Raw genomic sequence first — 17,874 nt, forward strand, 5'->3', positions numbered from 1 at the left:
CCCTTTCTCTTTAGAAATCTCTGACTGAAGAAGAAAAAGAAGAAGAGGAGCCTCATAGTTTTGTACTGTTTCCTCTTCTTCTCTTTGTACAAAATCTTGCTATTTGAAGAATCGAAATCGTTAAGTTTTTTTCTGGATTATAAAGGAAGAATTGAAACCCTCGAGGAGAAGAAAAGATGGCCACAGTAAACAATAGTCACCACCCCAACACCCATGCCGCCGCGGCAGATCCGCCGGTGACAGCGGTGAAGCAGTCTGTATCCGCTGTGAAAACCGCCGATACCCAGTCTGTTCTGAAAAGGTATATGTAAATTGTAAATTTACTTGAAATTTCACGATCTTGCTTTTTGTATCGAGTTGATTTCTATATGAGCTTCATATATATTTTTTTAATTTCTTGATGAATGCTATTAGGGTTTTAATACTTTTAGGCCACTTTTGAGAATTTAAACCTAAAAGACATAATTCTTGTTTTCAATGGTTGAAAGCATATTTCTTTCTTGATTTCTTGGTTTTGGTTTTTGAATCGCTGCATAATCTTTTAATGGAACTCTAGATTTGATGATCATTTGCCCCATAAACTTTGGCTGGAATTGATGTATGGTGGATTCAGTTTAACGGGATTAGAATGATTAAATAAGAGATGCGTGTGAGGACAATAGATCTTACCAGACATCTTAAATTGTTTGAAGTTCGCCTTCAGATTGTTATTTATCGTGTATTTCAAAAATTGAAGTGAAAGAATTGATAGATAATTTCAACTTCTCACCAGTTAAACAACTGGATACGACTAGAAATGCTTAAATTAGAGATGTATGTAAGGACAGTCCAACGTACCAAATATGCCTTAAATTATTTGGCGTTCGACTACCGACTGTTTTTCTCAGGTTTTTCAAGGTTTTTCTTTGTATTCCTGCTGTCCTAATCTCCATTCTAAAATTTTTTTCTTGATTCAACTACAGATTGCAGTCAGAGTTAATGGCCCTAATGGTGAGAACTTTTCAATACCTAAATTTTTCCATTTTCTTTTTTTGCCCCTTCTAATTGTTTTTCCCAACCCTCGAAATACTACAGATGAGTGGCGATTCAGGAATATCCGCATTCCCGGAGGAAGACAACATATTCTGCTGGAAAGGCACGATAACTGGCAGCAGAGATACTGTTTTTGAAGGAACAGAGTACAAATTATCCCTTTCATTTCCCTCCGATTATCCTTTCAAGGCCCCGAAGGTTAAATTTGAGACCAGTTGCTTTCACCCCAATGTCGATTTATACGGGAACATATGCTTGGACATATTACAGGTTGATATCTAACAATCTTATCGATTTTCTAGTTGCAAAGGTTAATGCATATCTGATTGTTTTCTTTGAATTTTCATAGGATAAGTGGTCATCTGCATATGATGTAAGGACAATCTTGCTGTCAATTCAAAGTCTGCTTGGAGGTAAATCTTGATGTTGATTATTCAATCAAATCATGTTTAGTACTGTATGACCCCTTTCTCATGGTCGTGCTGTTTTTGTAGAGCCAAATACGAGCTCGCCATTAAATACTCAGGCTGCAGCACTTTGGGGAAATCAAGAAGGTATTGCGATAAATCTATTCCTTCGTTCATGATTTTTGGAATTGCTGTTAAGAACGTAAATATAAATCTAGTTCGTATTTTTCCCCTTTTGCAGAGTACAGGAAGATGGTCGAGAAACTATACAAGCCAAGTGCATAGATTTCTTGTTGCTATTCAACCGAGGGAAAGGAACGTCGAATTAGATTGATTTACCCCGTAGTTAGTGTTTTTTTTTTTGGTACAACAAGAAGAAAATGTTTTACTTCTAGAAATCTTTAATGCAGGCCTAAGCTGTCGTCCATAGGCCAAAGAAATTAAACAAGATTTGCTTAAAATATCAGATCAGTTTGTTGCTTACTTTCATTATAATAGGAAATGATACACAGAGGAAATCCACATACCTGAGTTATAATAAAATAAACCAATTTACAGAAACTTGGCAACATGAAAGATCTCAAAAATAAACAGAAAGGAACACGAACATGGAAAAGCATAAACGAAAATCTTGAAATGTCCCTCCTCCTCCCCTTATTTTCCCAACAGTTAAACTTGCAAATAGTAAAAACTAAATTAATGAAAACAATAAACAAGGAAGAAAATACAAACCTTTTAGCAGAGCATGCAAATTTTGCAGCTAAATCTAATAATTAATATTGCACAGCAAACTTGATTTGAGCATTCTTCGTCTTGCTTAATATTTTTGTCAGTACAAAAATGTAAATCATGTCAAGTTAAATAAGTAACTCAAAAGTAATTTGGGCTTACTTTTAAGCACAGCTAAACATTCTCAAGTCATTTTAACTTCACGTCCATAATACAGTCTCCAGTGCATTTGCAAGACGGCAAAAAGTAATTAGCACCCCTGATTACAATGTGCCTCTATAACTGAAAAATCACAGTAGGAAGCAAAAATAAAATGTCAGTCAGTTACACAACATAATATTTTCATTGAGATGCCATTCAGACAAATACACTCATATTTACTGAGCATATATACAGTACCTAATAAAGGAAAAATTAATTTAAAGCACACTTTGTTGTCAGAGTACTAGAACTTCGGCATTCTGAGAGTAGGACTTTTGATATCGTATGCCATCAATTAAAGCTTCCCATTGTGGCAAGTGAAATTTCAACCACTAGAAAGAGTTGTAAAAAAATTTCAACCACTAGAAAGAAATCAAAAAAATTTACTCCAATCATAAGAGAATTTGGTATGCCATAAAAAATTATTAATACTGCTGCCTTACGATTTTGTATCCACTCTCCGTATTTTGACAATGATTTTAAACATATGAATTTCTATAACTAAGATCAAGAAGAATTTGGTTTACTAAAGATAGATCAAGTTACAACATTAGAGTAATTGATACAGCAGAATATGGATGAGAAGAAAGGGAACAAAAGAGGAGCAGGGAGAAGGAGGGAAGAAGCAGATTTCAATGTAGTCAATATTTCAATAAGCAATAGTAAGTCTAATACAAAAACCCCCCGTTTATGCTTAAAATCCCAAGAGAAGAAGGGAAAATTTCCTAATTTAACCTAATGATTATGGAAGGGAAATGAATCAAATACTAGAAAATCAAAAAATTTAAACTCAAAAGACACTTCATCAATGACAGTCTGATTGTTTTCTTTTAATTTTCATAGGATAAGTGGTCATCTGCATATGATGTAAGGACAATCTTGCTGTCAATTCAAAGTCTGCTTGGAGGTAAATCTTGATGTTGATTATTCAATCAAATCATGTTTAGTACTGTATGACCCCTTTCTCATGGTCGTGCTGTTTTTGTAGAGCCAAATACGAGCTCGCCATTAAATACTCAGGCTGCAGCACTTTGGGGAAATCAAGAAGGTATCGCGATACGTATCATCTATTCCTTCGTTTATGATTTTTGGAATTGCTGTTAAGAACGTAAATATAAATCTAGTTCGTAATTTTCCCCTTTTGCAGAGTACAGGAAGATGGTCGAGAAACTATACAAGACAAGTGCATAGATTTCTTGTTGCTATTCAACCGAGGGAAAGGAACGCCGAATTAGATTGATTTACCCCATAGTTAGTGTTTTTTTTTTTGGTACAACAAGAAGAAAATGTTTTACTTCTAGAAATCTTTAATGCGCAGGCCTAAGCTGTCGTCCATAGGCCAAAGAAATTAAACAAGATTTGCTTAAAATATCAGATCAGTTTGTTGCTTACTTTCATTATAATAGGAAATGATACACAGAGGAAATCCACATACCTGAGTTATCATAAAATAAACCAATTTACAGAAACTTGGCAACATGAAAGATCTCAAAAATAAAACACAAACATGGAAAAGCATAAACGAAAATCTTGAAATGTCCCTGCTCCTCCCCTTATTTTCCCAACAGTTAAACTTGCAAATAGTAAAAACTAAATTAATGAGAGCACTGCTCTTATTTTTATTTTTACATTAACACTGGAAATGTTTTTAGACGGTATCGTTCTTTTCCTGTTATCAGCATAAGGTTAATGAAAACAATAAACAAGGAAGAAAATACAAACCTTTTAGCAGAGCATGTAAATTTTGCAGCTAGCACAGCATTCTCAAGTGAGTTCATTTTAACTTCACGTCCATAATACAGTCTCCAGTGCATTTGCAAGACGGCAAAAAGTAATTAGCACCCCTGATTACAATGTGCCTCAGGGTATAACTGAAAAATCACAGTAGGAAGCAAAAATAAAATGTCAGTCAGTTACACAACATAATATTTTCATTGAGATGCCATTCAGACAAATACACTCATATTTACTGAGCATATATACAGTACCTAATAAAGGAAAAATTAATTTAAAGCACACTTTGTTGTCAGAGTACTAGAACTTCGGCATTCTGAGAATAGGACTTTTGATATCGTATGCCATCAATTAAAGCTTCCCATTGTTGCAAGTGAAATTTCAACCACTAGAAAGAGTTGTAAAAAATTTTCAACCACTAGAAAGAAATCAAAAAAATTTACTCCAATCATAAGAGAATTTGGTATGCCATAAAAAAATTATTAATACTGCTGCCTTACGATTTTGTATCCACTCTCCGTATTTTGACAATGATTTTAAACATATGAATTTCTATAACTAAGATCAAGAAGAATTTGGTTTACTAAAGATAGATCAAGTTACAACATTAGAGTAATTGATACAGCAGAATATGGATGAGAAGAAAGGGAACAAAAGAGGAGCAGGGAGAAGGAGGGAAGAAGCAGATTTCAATGTAGTCAATATTTCAATAAGCAATAGTAAGTCTAATACAAAAACCCCCCGTTTATGCTTAAAATCCCAAGAGAAGAAGGGAAAATTTCCTAATTTAACCTAATGATTATGGAAGGGAAATGAATCAAATACTAGAAAATCAAAAAATTTAAACTCAAAAGACACTTCATCAATCAACTTGGTACCAGAAAAATAGTAAAAGAGAATTGTCACCTGAAATGATGAAAGCACAACAAATTTAATCCTGGATCCTTCATGTATGTATTGGATAAAGATTCAACATACTATGTGCCAAGTACAAGATGCAGAATGTACCGGCAGCTAGTTTCCACGAGACAAATAATGCCAGATGTCTTGTCTTGAAGCTTAAGCTGTTAATGAGGGGCCACATGTATTTTTGTCTCTTCTTCGGTACAGATCTCACGTGCAGACTGCATTCATTTTCAAGCACAATTTTTCATTAAAAGCTGGTGGCAAGAGTTGAACCATGGTCTTTAGCCATGCTCTGATACTATTTTGAACCATCTAATCTAAAAACTTAAACTGTTAAAGAAAGACTAAATGTATTCATTTAAATCATTTTCTCTTCAGCACCAGATATGGCAATAATGACTCATCAAAATAAGCACGAGTATATTTGAAGAAGAATAGGAGCAACAAATTAATTCTTTGCTCACTCTAAATTGAAGTGAATCATTTGAATGAAGCTTTTAAATTTTAGCTAGACTCACGAAAAGGTTCAAGTACCTATTGTATAGCACAATATCTTGTATAAAGAAAGATATAAACTACAAAATCTAATCTATTTTCTCTCCCATCATAAATGGCATCACCTGAATACCAAAAATTGTTTATGGGGACAACTAGGATAAGTCGGAAAGAGTTCTACTGACTACAGATTACAGAAGGGTACTGTTGTTTATCAAACCATTCTTCAAATGGTCATGCATCAATGATGCAAACTTGGCTTCTTCCCATGGTCAGCTTCCAGCAAGGTCTTCTGTTGGTACCAATTCATCAGTGGGCCTTCCTTCCTCGCCGAAGTTAACAACTGCTGTTTTCTCCTCTGAAGTAATAGTTGAAAGTCCTACTTTTGCATCACTTGCCTGAATCTGGTTTGAATGTAGAATTGACACTGATGATTGCTTCTCGTGATCATCATCAATCAAAAACAGATCATTAGATTTTTCATTTGATTGAAGTTTCTGATCTGCAAATGTTTCGTCCAAGGGGGATAGACCAGTAGACTCTTTCCCGGTGCAGTCAGGCCCTGCATTAATTTCTGGGAAAAGGGCAGGTTTGCTGCTTTCAGTAGCACAAACATGGGGGCAAACTGGAGAGCTCCTATTGAGACACTTATGGCACTTAAACCCGATGAGCTTTTCAACTTTAACAGCATTGAGATCAAAAGCATCTCCATGAAACCAATCTGTAGATTGTGAAAAACATAATTTAATAGTAAACTAGTTATACTCAATAAATTTGAATGACTCTTCCCTGAGCTGGTTGTGCCAAATGTGAGACATGCATACAGAACTTCTATTAAAAAACGAAACCATCATCTATCAAGAATTTTAAGGGTATTCTCATACAGGCAAGGACTAAAAACTATTTTTCTCAGCCAGCAGTTAATTCAAGATGGAGGAAATATTCATCTTCCGCAGCGTATGTGTTTTCATTTAGTAGTGGTAGAGATGAATCAAGTGTAAAGATAGTTACCTCCACAAATTTCACAAGAGACATAATTAAGATGAGATTTGAATTCTAGTTCACCACAGAGACTGCATTTCGGAGTACATGCGACGGAAGGCGACTCTCCAGAAAGGACAAGAAGCAATTTACTTCTAAAAAGCATCACCCTTTCATCGTTTAGCCTTCTTGACAATCGAAGGCCATTCAACCAGTAACCATAACTGATCTGGGTTCTCTTCTTCTGCCAACAACTATTTTTTGGCTTCTTCAGTTTGTCTTGCTTCTTCAATCTTTCTTTTTTTGATTTAGCTTGTTTCCGTTTCTTCTGTTTTTTCTCAGTACAGATCTCACGTGCAGACTGCATTCATTTTCAAGCACAATTTTTCATCAAAAGCTGGTGGCAAGAGTTGAACCATGGTCTTTTGCCATGCTCTGATACTATTTTGAACCATCTAATCTAAAAACTTAAACTGTTAAAGAAAGACTAAATGTATTCATTTAAATCATTTTCTCTTCAGCACCAGATATGGCAATAATGACTCATCAAAATAAGCATGAGTATATTTGAAGAAGAATAGGAGCAACAAATTAATTCTTTGCTCACTCTAAATTGAAGTGAATCATTTGAATGAAGCTTTTAAATGTACCCAGCAGACCTCCTTGCATGTCTTTTATGGAAAAAGCCTGAAAATCCATACAAGTATAGTTGATATTTGTTAGTGCCTTTTAGAAGTTACTATATCCACTATCTCAAATTAAAAACTAGTTCAATCCACAAAGATACAAATTCATCTGTAACCCTGATTTATATCCTTAGTTTACTATTTCCTGATATCTATTTTCTCTCCCATCATAAATGGCATCACCTGAATACCAAAAATTGTTTATGGGGACAACTAGGATAAGTCGGAAAGAGTTCTACTGACTACAGATTACAGAAGGGTACTGTTGTTTATCAAACCATTCTTCAAATGGTCATGCATCAATGATGCAAACTTGGCTTCTTCCCATGGTCAGCTTCCAGCAAGGTCTTCTGTTGGTACCAATTCATCAGTGGGCCTTCCTTCCTCGCCGAAGTTAACACCTGCTGTTTTCCCCTCTGAAGTAATAGTTGAAAGTCCTATTTTTTGTTCACTTGCCTGAATCTGGTTTGAATGTAGAATTGACACTGATGAATACTTCTCGTGATCATCATCAATCAAAAACAGATCATTAGATTTTTCATTTGATTGAAGTTTCTGATCTGCAAATGTTTCGTCCAAGGGGGATAGACCAGTAGACTCTTTCCCGGTGCAGTCAGGCCCTGCATTAATTTCTGGGAAAAGGGCAGGTTTGCTGCTTTCAGTAGCACAAACATGGGGGCAAACTGGAGAGCTCCTATTGAGACACTTATGGCACTTAAACCCGATGAGCTTTTCAACTTTAACAGCTTTGAGATCAAAAGCATCTCCATGAAACCAATCTGCAGATTGTGAAAAACATAATTTAATAGTAAACTAGTTATACTCAATAAATTTGAATGACTCTTCCCTGAGCTGGTTGTGCCAAATGTGAGTCATGCATACAGAACTTCTATTAAAAAACGAAACCATCATCTATCAAGAATTTTAAGGGTATTCTTTTACAGGCAAGGACTAAAAACTATTTTTCTCAGCCAGCAGTTAATTCAAGATGGAGGAAATATTCATCTTCCGCAGCGTATGTGTTTTCATTTAGTAGTGGTAGAGATGAATCAAGTGTAAAGATAGTTACCTCCACAAATTTCACAAGAGACATAATTAAGATGAGATTTGAATTCTAGTTCACCACAGAGACTGCATTTCGGAGTACATGCGACGGAAGGCGACTCTCCAGAAAGGACAAGAAGCAATTTACTTCTAAAAAGCATCACCCTTTCATCGTTTAGCCTTCTTGACAATCGAAGGCCATTCAACCAGTAACCATAACTGATCTGGGTTCTCTTCTTCTGCCAACAACTATTTTTTGGCTTCTTCAGTTTGTCTTGCTTCTTCAATCTTTCTTTTTTTGATTTAGCTTGTTTCCGTTTCTTCTGTTTTTTAATCTTGGTATTCAGCAAGGATGTCTTTACGACAGGTTTAGCATGCCTGGCAGAACGGCGCAGGGGTACAACCAATTGAACCTTTTTATTCTTTAGTGATTGCACTCGTTGCTTGTCTTTGCCCACCTTTTTCCCTTTTCTTGAGCCCAAGGGCTTCAATAATTTTGATGCTTTCTTACCTTTTGGTGGCTCAGACTTCCCCTTCTTAGTGTCTATTTTCACAGACATCCCATCAAGGCATTTATGGCATGTATATGTACACTGAGCGACGATGTACCCAGCAGACCTCCTTGCATGTCTTTTATGGAAAAAGCCTGAAAATCCATACAAGTATAGTTGATATTTGTTAGTGCCTTTTAGAAGTTACTATATCCACTATTTCAAATTAAAAACTAGTTCAATCCACAAAGATACAAATTCATCTGTAACCCTGATTTATATCCTTAGTTTACTATTTCCTGATATCACTGCAACAATACTAAACTGCTACTGGCACCTTTTTGTAGGCACAAGCTAGCGCCATCAATTTAGACCAACTTTAAAAATCACTAACAAATTTTAAGGAACAATCAAGCACCACCAAACCTTCCAAATCACAGCCAAACCGAGATCATAGCATATGAAATAAAAAACTTATGAAGAAACAGTTCAATATTTAAGGGCAAATATTGTTAATTAATAGCACGTGGAGTTATAGAAAATGCTACAAGTTACATTCAATTGACAGTCCAGGTATATTAATTGACAATATTCTATTACAACTCCTGCTTGCAGGTAGCAAAAATTTCAGTTCCAAAATGAACATAAAGCAATAATTCCATCGAGCCTCGGTAAATTAATAGGACTGTATGGGTCAGAACACTGCCCCAGTCCAAAACAATCACCATTCAGGAGCCTAAAGGAAATGAACAGTTGAGATAATCTATGACAAAAGTGTAAAAATGTCAGTTTATAGTGATTAACAAGTGTGCCAGAGTGAAAAAGAAATCCTAATATTAAATAACTCAATCGTGCAAGCCAAATACTTTAAATTCCTTTTCTTACATGCTGAATTAAACAATGACGAAGACATAGAAAGGCAGATGCAACAATAGATTTGTCCGCGCAATATAGTGAAAATTGAAGAAACACATCAGCCAGTGATAAGAAACTCTTATTCAACAAGCAGTTTACCTTTGCAGTACTGGCAACTCACTGCTTCCCTGCAAATGGACAAAAGAAAACTGATCACTAGACTGCAAATTCAGAGGCCAAAAAAGGATTCACAAGCAAACAAAAACAATTTAAGCCAAGCTGTTCTCTAATGCTGTTCAAATTAATGAAACACGTATATACAAAATTACTTTTGGAACAATACAGATACAATTTGCAACATTAAAGGAACCACTTAAGAATGCACAAATAACCTCACATCAATGTTAACTCATGTATCTATCATAAAGAAAGCCAATGTGGGTACACCAACACACATGTCCAACAGTAAAATTTTTGAACATATTATCTAACCTGACAAAAGAAAATATCAATAAGAATGACTAAAACCATTATGTAGTAAAACTACAACTAGAAAGCAAGTCTGCACATTCAAAAGCGTCTGCATATGTTTCGGGTTTATCTTTTGATTTGCTTTGAGCTACTTTAGTATATTAAAACTGCAACAGTTTAAATGTAACTGTTAATGTTCGGTCAGCTAAAGTTTCTCCCAGACCCCCATAGAATAAATGGTACGACCCATCTTCATCCATAGAACCATTAGAAGGGTACTGTTGTCTAGGAACAGCTTGTTTTCTACTGCCATGCATTTTTCCTTCCTCTGATAGTAAGGTAGTCCTGTTTTGTCTAAAAGAGATACCGATATTAACAATTAAAAATCATATCATACCTGATTAGTACATTTTTGTTACAGTGCCCACACTGATAATTCTCCAATCTCTCTGCTCTCGAGAAAAGATATGAAAATCCCTTTTCCTTGAGGGGCTTATTAGTTACAATACTGCTCTCACGAAGTTTTCCAGAACATGTCTTATTGGATTTGCGAGCAATTCTCTTCTCTTCAAACATTTTCAAGAGATGTAATGGAACATAAGACTCTTCCAGCCAATATTTCTTCCTTTCACTAGAGGAATCTTCAAGCATGGACCCATGTATCACAACAATATCGGGGATAAATCTTCTCTTGCCAAAATCAAGATGTACCCAGCAGACCTCCTTGCATGTCTTTTATGGAAAAAGCCTGAAAATCCATACAAGTATAGTTGATATTTGTTAGTGCCTTTTAGAAGTTACTATATCCACTATTTCAAATTAAAAACTAGTTCAATCCACAAAGATACAAATTCATCTGTAACCCTGATTTATATCCTTAGTTTACTATTTCCTGATATCACTGCAACAATACTAAACTGCTACTGGCACCTTTTTGTAGGCACAAGCTAGCGCCATCAATTTAGACCAACTTTAAAAATCACTAACAAATTTTAAGGAACAATCAAGCACCACCAAACCTTCAAAATCACAACCAAACCGAGAGAGTTTGGTGCCAGTCAGCATTTTACATCCAATTGGCTGTTAGGACAAGGCTAATGGAGAGCAAATAATGGAATGGAGATGGGGGACAAATTGAATCATAAGAGAGACGTGCCTGGAGAGCAAGCTGTTCCACGCTTCTTGATGTCTCAACAGAAGCTCGCCAGGCAACACATTTACTCCTTTTTGCATACTCTCCACTGTCAGGGTAAAGGATGCCTTGTATCTTCTTGTATCCACCTGCAACAGTTTACACTTCAAATTTAGAAAACTAAGTATTCCACTAGATCTATGTTTAAACAGAAGAATAGAAACTCCAGACCTTGTCGGGCAGCTTTGGAAGCTAAGAAGCGAGGCAAAACCTTCCAATTGTACAGCTGACGTGAGATCCTCCCACCTCTCCACCAAAATAAGCTCAACCCATTTGCAGAACTTGAAGATGAAGTTGTATCCAGCTCCAAACACCTTGCTCTGTTCCTTCCAATTCCATGTTTCGTAGACGCACGTACAGAATTCCTCACAACATGAGAAGCAGAACCCATCGTAGGAACAGAATCCACGTACTTTAGCCAATCTGCTGAAAGTGCTCGAGGATGCAAGTTGGACTCTAGCTGGTGTTGAAAGTTGCAACTAATCAGATAACTAGCATGAAGTGCAATATGGAAAACATGAACATAAATACTTCAAAGCTGAAAATAGTGGAAATGCAAAGATAAGATAAAGATTCTTCTTATATATATGTTTAGTTCTGCTCTTGATATGCATATTTTATCTTTTAACTTAGTGTACTTTTGCAGTCTAGAAACCTAAGATGATAAAAGTTTTACACCCTAAGGCCTTCAACAAATTTTTTTGCGCCGAGAAATAGGTTACCGTATTTCATTATATATCTACCTGGAATTGTGGTGTATGCATGTACGTGTTCTTATGAGTACAATTTTACACCCTTGAGCCTCAAAGTGCCAAAGGAAAATTTCAGATTATAAAAATTTACTAGACTTGGGTGGCAGGCATACCCCATTAGTTAGGTTTAACAAACAAGCTTTTTGTTTACTAATTTTTTTTCCTTCTAAATTTATCACCTGTTGACAAAAATGCACTTAGCACAAGTTCTATACTAATGAATCATATAATCAAATTCATTGTTTACATTTAGAACTTCAGACAATATCCAACAGACACAGGTCATTTTCCTCCTGTAAAAGCCAGTTAGAATGTACAGCCTGTTGCTATTGTTCCCCCCTATAAAACGAAGCTCAGACCATACACGGTACATCATGGTTTGCTTTATTGAATATCATCATCCCATTCTTGTTAATAAATACTTCTCCAAGTTGTCAAAGCAACCATGACAAATTTACTGAACATACCCCAAAGTTTTCTTCTCTGCGATAATTGACGTGGCTGGGCATTGTTAAACAAGGTTAACAAGTTCCTTGTTCAGAGAGAGCCAGATGATGAACTATCATGTGAACGTAAGATACTTTCTGACAATCATTTTCAAAAGGACAAGCTATTTCTTTAAGACGACAATATCTTTAGGGTTTAACACTTGGGCAGTAAAAATACTCAAATATACATCCACAATGTATATAAACTCAGATAGCAATCCTATAAGGAAATATTCTTACCTTGAGCAGAAAACTTCTCAATGAAGCAACGTCAGACACTCCAAGAACGCTTTTATGCCAACGTTCTTATCTTTTCCCCTGTTGGATGGGGTAAAATGTAGAGTCAATGGCTGTTCAGAGAATGTTTTCGTTATATAGACCAGGAATCTAAATGAATGTAATTATCATAAATGTGATGTTCTTGGAAAGTTGGACCAAATTTTTCCTATGCCATAAATTGGTTGATAAAATATAATAAAAGAAAAGGCAGTCCTTTTAGAGAGTTTGGTGCCAGTCAGCATTTTACATCCAATTGGCTGTTAGGACAAGGCTAATGGAGAGCAAATAATGGAATGGAGATGGGGGACAAATTGAATCATAAGAGAGACGTGCCTGGAGAGCAAGCTGTTCCACGCTTCTTGATGTCTCAACAGAAGCTCGCCAGGCAACACATTTACTCCTTTTTGCATACTCTCCACTGTCAGGGTAAAGGATGCCTTGTATCTTCTTGTATCCACCTGCAACAGTTTACACTTCAAATTTAGAAAACTAAGTATTCCACTAGATCTATGTTTAAACAGAAGAATAGAAACTCCAGACCTTGTCGGGCAGCTTTGGAAGCTAAGAAGCGAGGCAAAACCTTCCAATTGTACAGCTGACGTGAGATCCTCCCACCTCTCCACCAAAATAAGATCAACCCATTTGCAGAACTTGAAGATGAAGTTGTATCCAGCTCCAAACACCTTGCTCTGTTCCTTCCAATTCCATGTTTCGTAGACGCACGTACAGAATTCCTCACAACATGAGAAGCAGAACCCATCGTAGGAACAGAATCCACGTACTTTAGCCAATCTGCTGAAAGTGCTCGAGGATGCAAGTTGGACTCTAGCTGGTGTTGAAAGTTGCAACTAATCAGATAACTAGCATGAAGTGCAATATGGAAAACATGAACATAAATACTTCAAAGCTGAAAATAGTGGAAATGCAAAGATAAGATAAAGATTCTTCTTATATATATGTTTAGTTCTGCTCTTGATATGCATATTTTATCTTTTAACTTAGTGTACTTTTGCAGTCTAGAAACCTAAGATGATAAAAGTTTTACACCCTAAGGCCTTCAACAAATTTTTTTGCGCCGAGAAATAGGTTACCGTATTTCATTATATATCTACCTGGAATTGTGGTGTATGCATGTACGTGTTCTTATGAGTACAATTTTACACCCTTGAGCCTCAAAGTGCCAAAGGAAAATTTCAGATTATAAAAATTTACTAGACTTGGGTGGCAGGCATACCCCATTAGTTAGGTTTAACAAACAAGCTTTTTGTTTACTAATTTTTTTTCCTTCTAAATTTATCACCTGTTGACAAAAATGCACTTAGCACAAGTTCTATACTAATGAATCATATAATCAAATTCATTGTTTACATTTAGAACTTCAGACAATATCCAACAGACACAGGTCATTTTCCTCCTGTAAAAGCCAGTTAGAATGTACAGCCTGTTGCTATTGTTCCCCCCTATAAAACGAAGCTCAGACCATACACAGTACATCATGGTTTGCTTTATTGAATATCATCATCCCATTCTTGTTAATAAATACTTCTCCAAGTTGTCAAAGCAACCATGACAAATTTACTGAACATACCCCAAAGTTTTCTTCTCTGCGATAATTGACGTGGCTGGGCATTGTTAAACAAGGTTAACAAGTTCCTTGTTCAGAGAGAGCCAGATGATGAACTATCATGTGAACGTAAGATACTTTCTGACAATCATTTTCAAAAGGACAAGCTATTTCTTTAAGACGACAATATCTTTAGGGTTTAACACTTGGGCAGTAAAAATACTTAAATATACATCCACAATGTATATAAACTCAGATAGCAATCCTATAAGGAAATATTCTTACCTTGAGCAGAAAACTTCTCAATGAAGCAACGTCAGACACTCCAAGAACGCTTTTATGCCAAAGTTCAGAATAATGAGGATCTAACCATGGGCCCAACAGAAGCCCCTGTAGACGATCTTCAGTGCAAATAATATGGCACATGACATCAATAAGATGACTGTTCCTGTTCTTTCTAGACTGAATACCTAAAGCCTCGCTTGTAAAATTTTCGACAGCAGGACCATTGTCATTTATAATGAATAAGCAGTCCCTTTCCTCTTCAAGACCTTGGCAAGTGAAGCACCACCCACATTTTTCTTTCCTATTGTTTGCAATTAAACTATGAATATTGGGCCAGCGTAAATAAGAAAATTTACTTGATATAATCTTCAGCTGCCCGGTAATAACCTCTTCTTCTGATCTTATGATTTTCTCAGATGTCTTATCCGATGATTTACGCATTAACTCTTCAACAACTGATGACGCTGTCCAAGCAAATTCATAAAAGTTAACATAATTTTCCCCACAATGACCTTCAAGCATAATTCCGCTAGGTTTTGTGATGGATGGTGCATGGCCATGATTTGCAGAAATGAGATTCATTCTTTGTTTGACTTCTAAGGTAGTAGGTGTTAGAAAATGGTTTCCAGCATTCAGAACCTTTGGTGGAATTTCGGAATCATATGATGATATCCCAATGCCTCTTTTTGAACATTCCTGCCCATTTTCCTTAATATCAGTGTTAAATGCAGCCTGGGAGACTTCGGCTGATCCTTCAGAACTTGCCAATCGGTTTTCCATCTTTGCCCCCTGGTTATCAGTCTCCAACATCATATTGACATGCTCTGGAACCTCAGGTTCTATGCTATTAGGGTAAGTAGAGAAAATGGAGTTTTCTTCCGATTTTCTCTCAGTAACAACATCCTTGATATGCACTTCTGAAGGTTTAGGAAGCATATGAGACAGCAGCCCTTTTATAGGAAAAGGTGATTGTATGGAGAAGGACCGAGCATCCAAATCAGTTTTTGACCCATCAACTCCATGACTGACATTCCAATGCTTACTAATAGCAGTTATTATTGGGTCATATACAAATGGCGATGACTCCAGTGCTTCTATAAGGGTGGGCAAATCATTTTTACGGTAGTACGAAAACGAGTATTCATCATTGCATAACTCTGACCTGCAAGTACGGTTACGCAAAAGTTAGCATACATTTAAAGCAATCATGCAGTTACAATGTCAAAAAAAAAAAAAACTCAAAATACTAGTAAATTATAAGACTAAAAGATAACCACAAAGTAAAAAGGAATTGCACGGCTAGTAATAACAGGCTAATCATCACAACAGAATCACAAGGCCAATAATAACAAGATAATTACAAAGTTTGAACTTCATGTGAAACGTGGAAGAGGTAAGTCGGTTATTGTGGTTTCCAGAATTAGAACTTTTAATGCACGCATATAAATCAAGGGAAGAATTATCACATTTAAGAACAATCTAACTCGCAGTTTAAAGTTGCAGCAGCTCAAAACTAAATGAACAACAATGTAAATGGTTAAGAGATCAATAAATGACTGAAGTTACATTACTAAATTTTGCAAGCAGTGAACTATGTGGCTAGTTTTTAGGTTGACTATGCATTTAGCTACTGAGAATCCACCATTCAAAAGCAATGTTTTTAACCAGCTGATATATTGATGTATACAGTCACAATCTTGGGCTCAATATTTAAAAAGATTCAATTGGGTACCAAGAAGTTTTACCTTAGTGAGATAATGAATAAGCCAGCATCAAGACAAACCACTAGAAGAAAACAAAACAGAAAAATATGCCCATAACAGACCCTAAACTGCCTTAAAAACCCATAATAAAACAAAATAACAAATTTAAGTCTAATGTGCAAACAAACATAAAATAGATTGGTAAATTAGTATATAATGCATTGACAAATTAGAAATGACATAACAAAATCATAGTTTACTACTAAATGGAAACAACCTAGAAGTCTCCCATATCATCATTGCTAACAGGACTTTTAGGAGAAATAATCAACAAATTTGATCCCCTTATCATCCTCCTCACTTTTCATTCTTTGTTAGCATCCACTTGCAATGATGTCTTCTCCTTCCCTTATGTGTAAGGAAGGAAAAAAGTGCATAAAACATTATACTACAACAAAATAGCCCAAATAGCTTAGGCTAGTAAAGAAAAAGCTTAGCCCTGAGGTGTAAATCTCAATAACTCGAGGCGTAAGCCTTGAAAAATGGCAACCGAGGCATAAGCGTTGAGGTGTTTAATGAAAGACTCAAATAGAAAATGCATGGGTCAATAAAGACTTAAATACGTTCTAATTTTTGTTTAATACACTTGTGCCCCATCTAACTACCCTCCAAACATCAAGTCCATTTGTAAATTCAAAATTATGTGCATAAGAAGGGTCTCTAGCTAAATACGTTTCAAGACTTCTCTTTACAATTTTCTTCCTCTTTGTTTGACTAACATTAAATCTCAGCTTGTAAATATATAAAATTGATGCCCTAATAATTAATAATCCTTAATTAGAATAAAAATACCCAATGTTTAAAAAGGTGTAATCGGGTATACTAAGGTATATTCTTTCATGAGACAAGGAGTAAGTATAACGACTTGACCTCTGTGCCCAAGTTTGGCACTGAGATTCAACTTGAGTCATTCTTAAGAGACAAGTCAAGGAAATCCTGTAGAACGCGACAAAAAGCCTTGAGGGGTAGGATGTGTTTAAACTCTCCCATAGCAAATAGTACGTCAATTAACAGATTGGGCGCAGACACCAGATCGTTACAGTAAGCCTCAGTGTTTTGAGGCGTAAGCCTCACAATAAACTAAACAAATGTCAAAATATTGTTAAAATGCAAGCAAAAGAATATTCTTACCAAGAAACAACTTTTTAATGTTTTATTAAGTAGTGGGCTATTCTCAAAAATGGGTCGATAAGAGTGCAGAATAAATTCCTTTTGGATATTTTCATGGTTAAAAAATCCAACTAAAACGCCTCAAGGCTTGTCTCAAAGTGAGGCATGCAGAAAAAAGCCCAAAGCGCTAATTGTGGTAGTTTTTTAATGTAATACCAATTGGTATTGAAGGTAAATTATGGGAACAACATAAGTAGTTCGGTACAAGCTTAGCATAAACCTAAAAAGGCTCCCAATTATAAGAGTGATGTGCTCTTGGTTGAACAAATCAAAAGGGGATAGATCAAAAGAAACATAGCTTTTTGCAATTATTAGGATCTAAAAGCTTTAAATATCCCGGTAGATCTAA

At 35.8% G+C, this 17,874-nt stretch overlaps 5 protein-coding genes and 1 long non-coding RNA gene across 6 annotated transcripts; 2 read left to right on the forward strand and 4 right to left on the reverse strand.

Annotated features, from left to right (window-relative positions):
• The first annotated feature begins 6 nt into the window (after window positions 1–6).
• On the forward strand, window positions 7–1,963 carry LOC111403425 (ubiquitin-conjugating enzyme E2 19-like). Its single transcript, XM_023031926.1, has 6 exons — window positions 7–301; window positions 963–990; window positions 1,075–1,302; window positions 1,382–1,445; window positions 1,527–1,586; window positions 1,681–1,963. The coding sequence occupies exons 1-6, from the start codon at window positions 177–179 to the stop codon at window positions 1,722–1,724; spliced, it is 549 nt and encodes a 182-aa protein (XP_022887694.1). The 5' UTR covers window positions 7–176; the 3' UTR covers window positions 1,725–1,963.
• A 1,221-nt stretch (window positions 1,964–3,184) lies between these two features.
• LOC111403427 lies at window positions 3,185–3,801 on the forward strand. The gene is made up of 3 exons (XR_002704455.1): window positions 3,185–3,276; window positions 3,358–3,417; window positions 3,517–3,801. It is a non-coding gene; the product is annotated as an uncharacterized LOC111403427 (long non-coding RNA).
• A 1,608-nt stretch (window positions 3,802–5,409) lies between these two features.
• LOC111403426 lies at window positions 5,410–6,816 on the reverse strand. Its single transcript, XM_023031927.1, has 2 exons — window positions 6,516–6,816; window positions 5,410–6,225 (listed from the first exon to the last, which is right to left on the reverse strand). The coding sequence occupies exons 1-2, from the start codon at window positions 6,649–6,651 to the stop codon at window positions 5,777–5,779; spliced, it is 585 nt and encodes a 194-aa protein (XP_022887695.1). The 5' UTR covers window positions 6,652–6,816; the 3' UTR covers window positions 5,410–5,776.
• Window positions 6,817–7,367: 551 nt separating this feature from the next.
• LOC111404473 (DDT domain-containing protein PTM-like) lies at window positions 7,368–10,989 on the reverse strand. The gene is made up of 5 exons (XM_023033274.1): window positions 10,963–10,989; window positions 10,430–10,764; window positions 9,721–9,749; window positions 8,241–8,861; window positions 7,368–7,950 (listed from the first exon to the last, which is right to left on the reverse strand). Exons 1-5 carry the CDS (start codon window positions 10,987–10,989, stop codon window positions 7,502–7,504), a joined length of 1,461 nt encoding a protein of 486 aa, XP_022889042.1. The 3' UTR covers window positions 7,368–7,501.
• An 87-nt stretch (window positions 10,990–11,076) lies between these two features.
• LOC111403428 (DDT domain-containing protein PTM-like) lies at window positions 11,077–12,759 on the reverse strand. The gene is made up of 3 exons (XM_023031928.1): window positions 12,705–12,759; window positions 11,396–11,684; window positions 11,077–11,313 (listed from the first exon to the last, which is right to left on the reverse strand). The coding sequence occupies exons 2-3, from the start codon at window positions 11,613–11,615 to the stop codon at window positions 11,099–11,101; spliced, it is 435 nt and encodes a 144-aa protein (XP_022887696.1). The 5' UTR covers window positions 11,616–11,684; window positions 12,705–12,759; the 3' UTR covers window positions 11,077–11,098.
• Window positions 12,760–12,777: 18 nt separating this feature from the next.
• LOC111404474 lies at window positions 12,778–17,266 on the reverse strand. The gene is made up of 4 exons (XM_023033275.1): window positions 17,148–17,266; window positions 14,593–15,754; window positions 13,284–13,572; window positions 12,778–13,201 (listed from the first exon to the last, which is right to left on the reverse strand). Exons 1-4 carry the CDS (start codon window positions 17,264–17,266, stop codon window positions 12,987–12,989), a joined length of 1,785 nt encoding a protein of 594 aa, XP_022889043.1. The 3' UTR covers window positions 12,778–12,986.
• Window positions 17,267–17,874: the final 608 nt, after the last annotated feature.

This window comes from Olea europaea, chromosome 11 (assembly GCF_002742605.1).
Source record: "Olea europaea var. sylvestris chromosome 11, O_europaea_v1, whole genome shotgun sequence".
In the NCBI taxonomy this organism is placed as follows: Eukaryota; Viridiplantae; Streptophyta; class Magnoliopsida; order Lamiales; family Oleaceae; genus Olea; species Olea europaea.

Excerpts from the sequence above, each read along its gene's own strand:
- LOC111403425 (XM_023031926.1), top strand. The coding sequence starts at position 177 with ATGGCCACAGTAAACAATAGTCACCACCCCAACACCCATGCCGCCGCG. Across the intron at positions 991-1,074 it reads CAGAGTTAATGGCCCTAATG|ATGAGTGGCGATTCAGGAAT; the intron begins GTGAGAACTTTT and ends GAAATACTACAG. Across the intron at positions 1,587-1,680 it reads ACTTTGGGGAAATCAAGAAG|AGTACAGGAAGATGGTCGAG; the intron begins GTATTGCGATAA and ends CCCCTTTTGCAG.
- LOC111403426 (XM_023031927.1), bottom strand. The coding sequence starts at position 6,651 with ATGCTTTTTAGAAGTAAATTGCTTCTTGTCCTTTCTGGAGAGTCGCCT. Across the intron at positions 6,226-6,515 it reads CTCTTGTGAAATTTGTGGAG|ATTGGTTTCATGGAGATGCT; the intron begins GTAACTATCTTT and ends CACAATCTACAG.
- LOC111404473 (XM_023033274.1), bottom strand. The coding sequence starts at position 10,989 with ATGGCGCTAGCTTGTGCCTACAAAAAG. Across the intron at positions 10,765-10,962 it reads TAGCTTGTGCCTACAAAAAG|ACATGCAAGGAGGTCTGCTG; the intron begins GTGCCAGTAGCA and ends TTTCCATAAAAG. Across the intron at positions 7,951-8,240 it reads CTCTTGTGAAATTTGTGGAG|ATTGGTTTCATGGAGATGCT; the intron begins GTAACTATCTTT and ends CACAATCTGCAG.
- LOC111403428 (XM_023031928.1), bottom strand. The coding sequence starts at position 11,615 with ATGGGTTCTGCTTCTCATGTTGTGAGGAATTCTGTACGTGCGTCTACG. Across the intron at positions 11,314-11,395 it reads TTCCAAAGCTGCCCGACAAG|GTGGATACAAGAAGATACAA; the intron begins GTCTGGAGTTTC and ends AAACTGTTGCAG.
- LOC111404474 (XM_023033275.1), bottom strand. The coding sequence starts at position 17,266 with ATGACTCAAGTTGAATCTCAGTGCCAAACTTGGGCACAGAGGTCAAGT. Across the intron at positions 15,755-17,147 it reads TACACCTTTTTAAACATTGG|GTCAGAGTTATGCAATGATG; the intron begins GTATTTTTATTC and ends CCGTACTTGCAG. Across the intron at positions 13,573-14,592 it reads TGAGAAGTTTTCTGCTCAAG|CTAGAGTCCAACTTGCATCC; the intron begins GTAAGAATATTT and ends TTTCAACACCAG.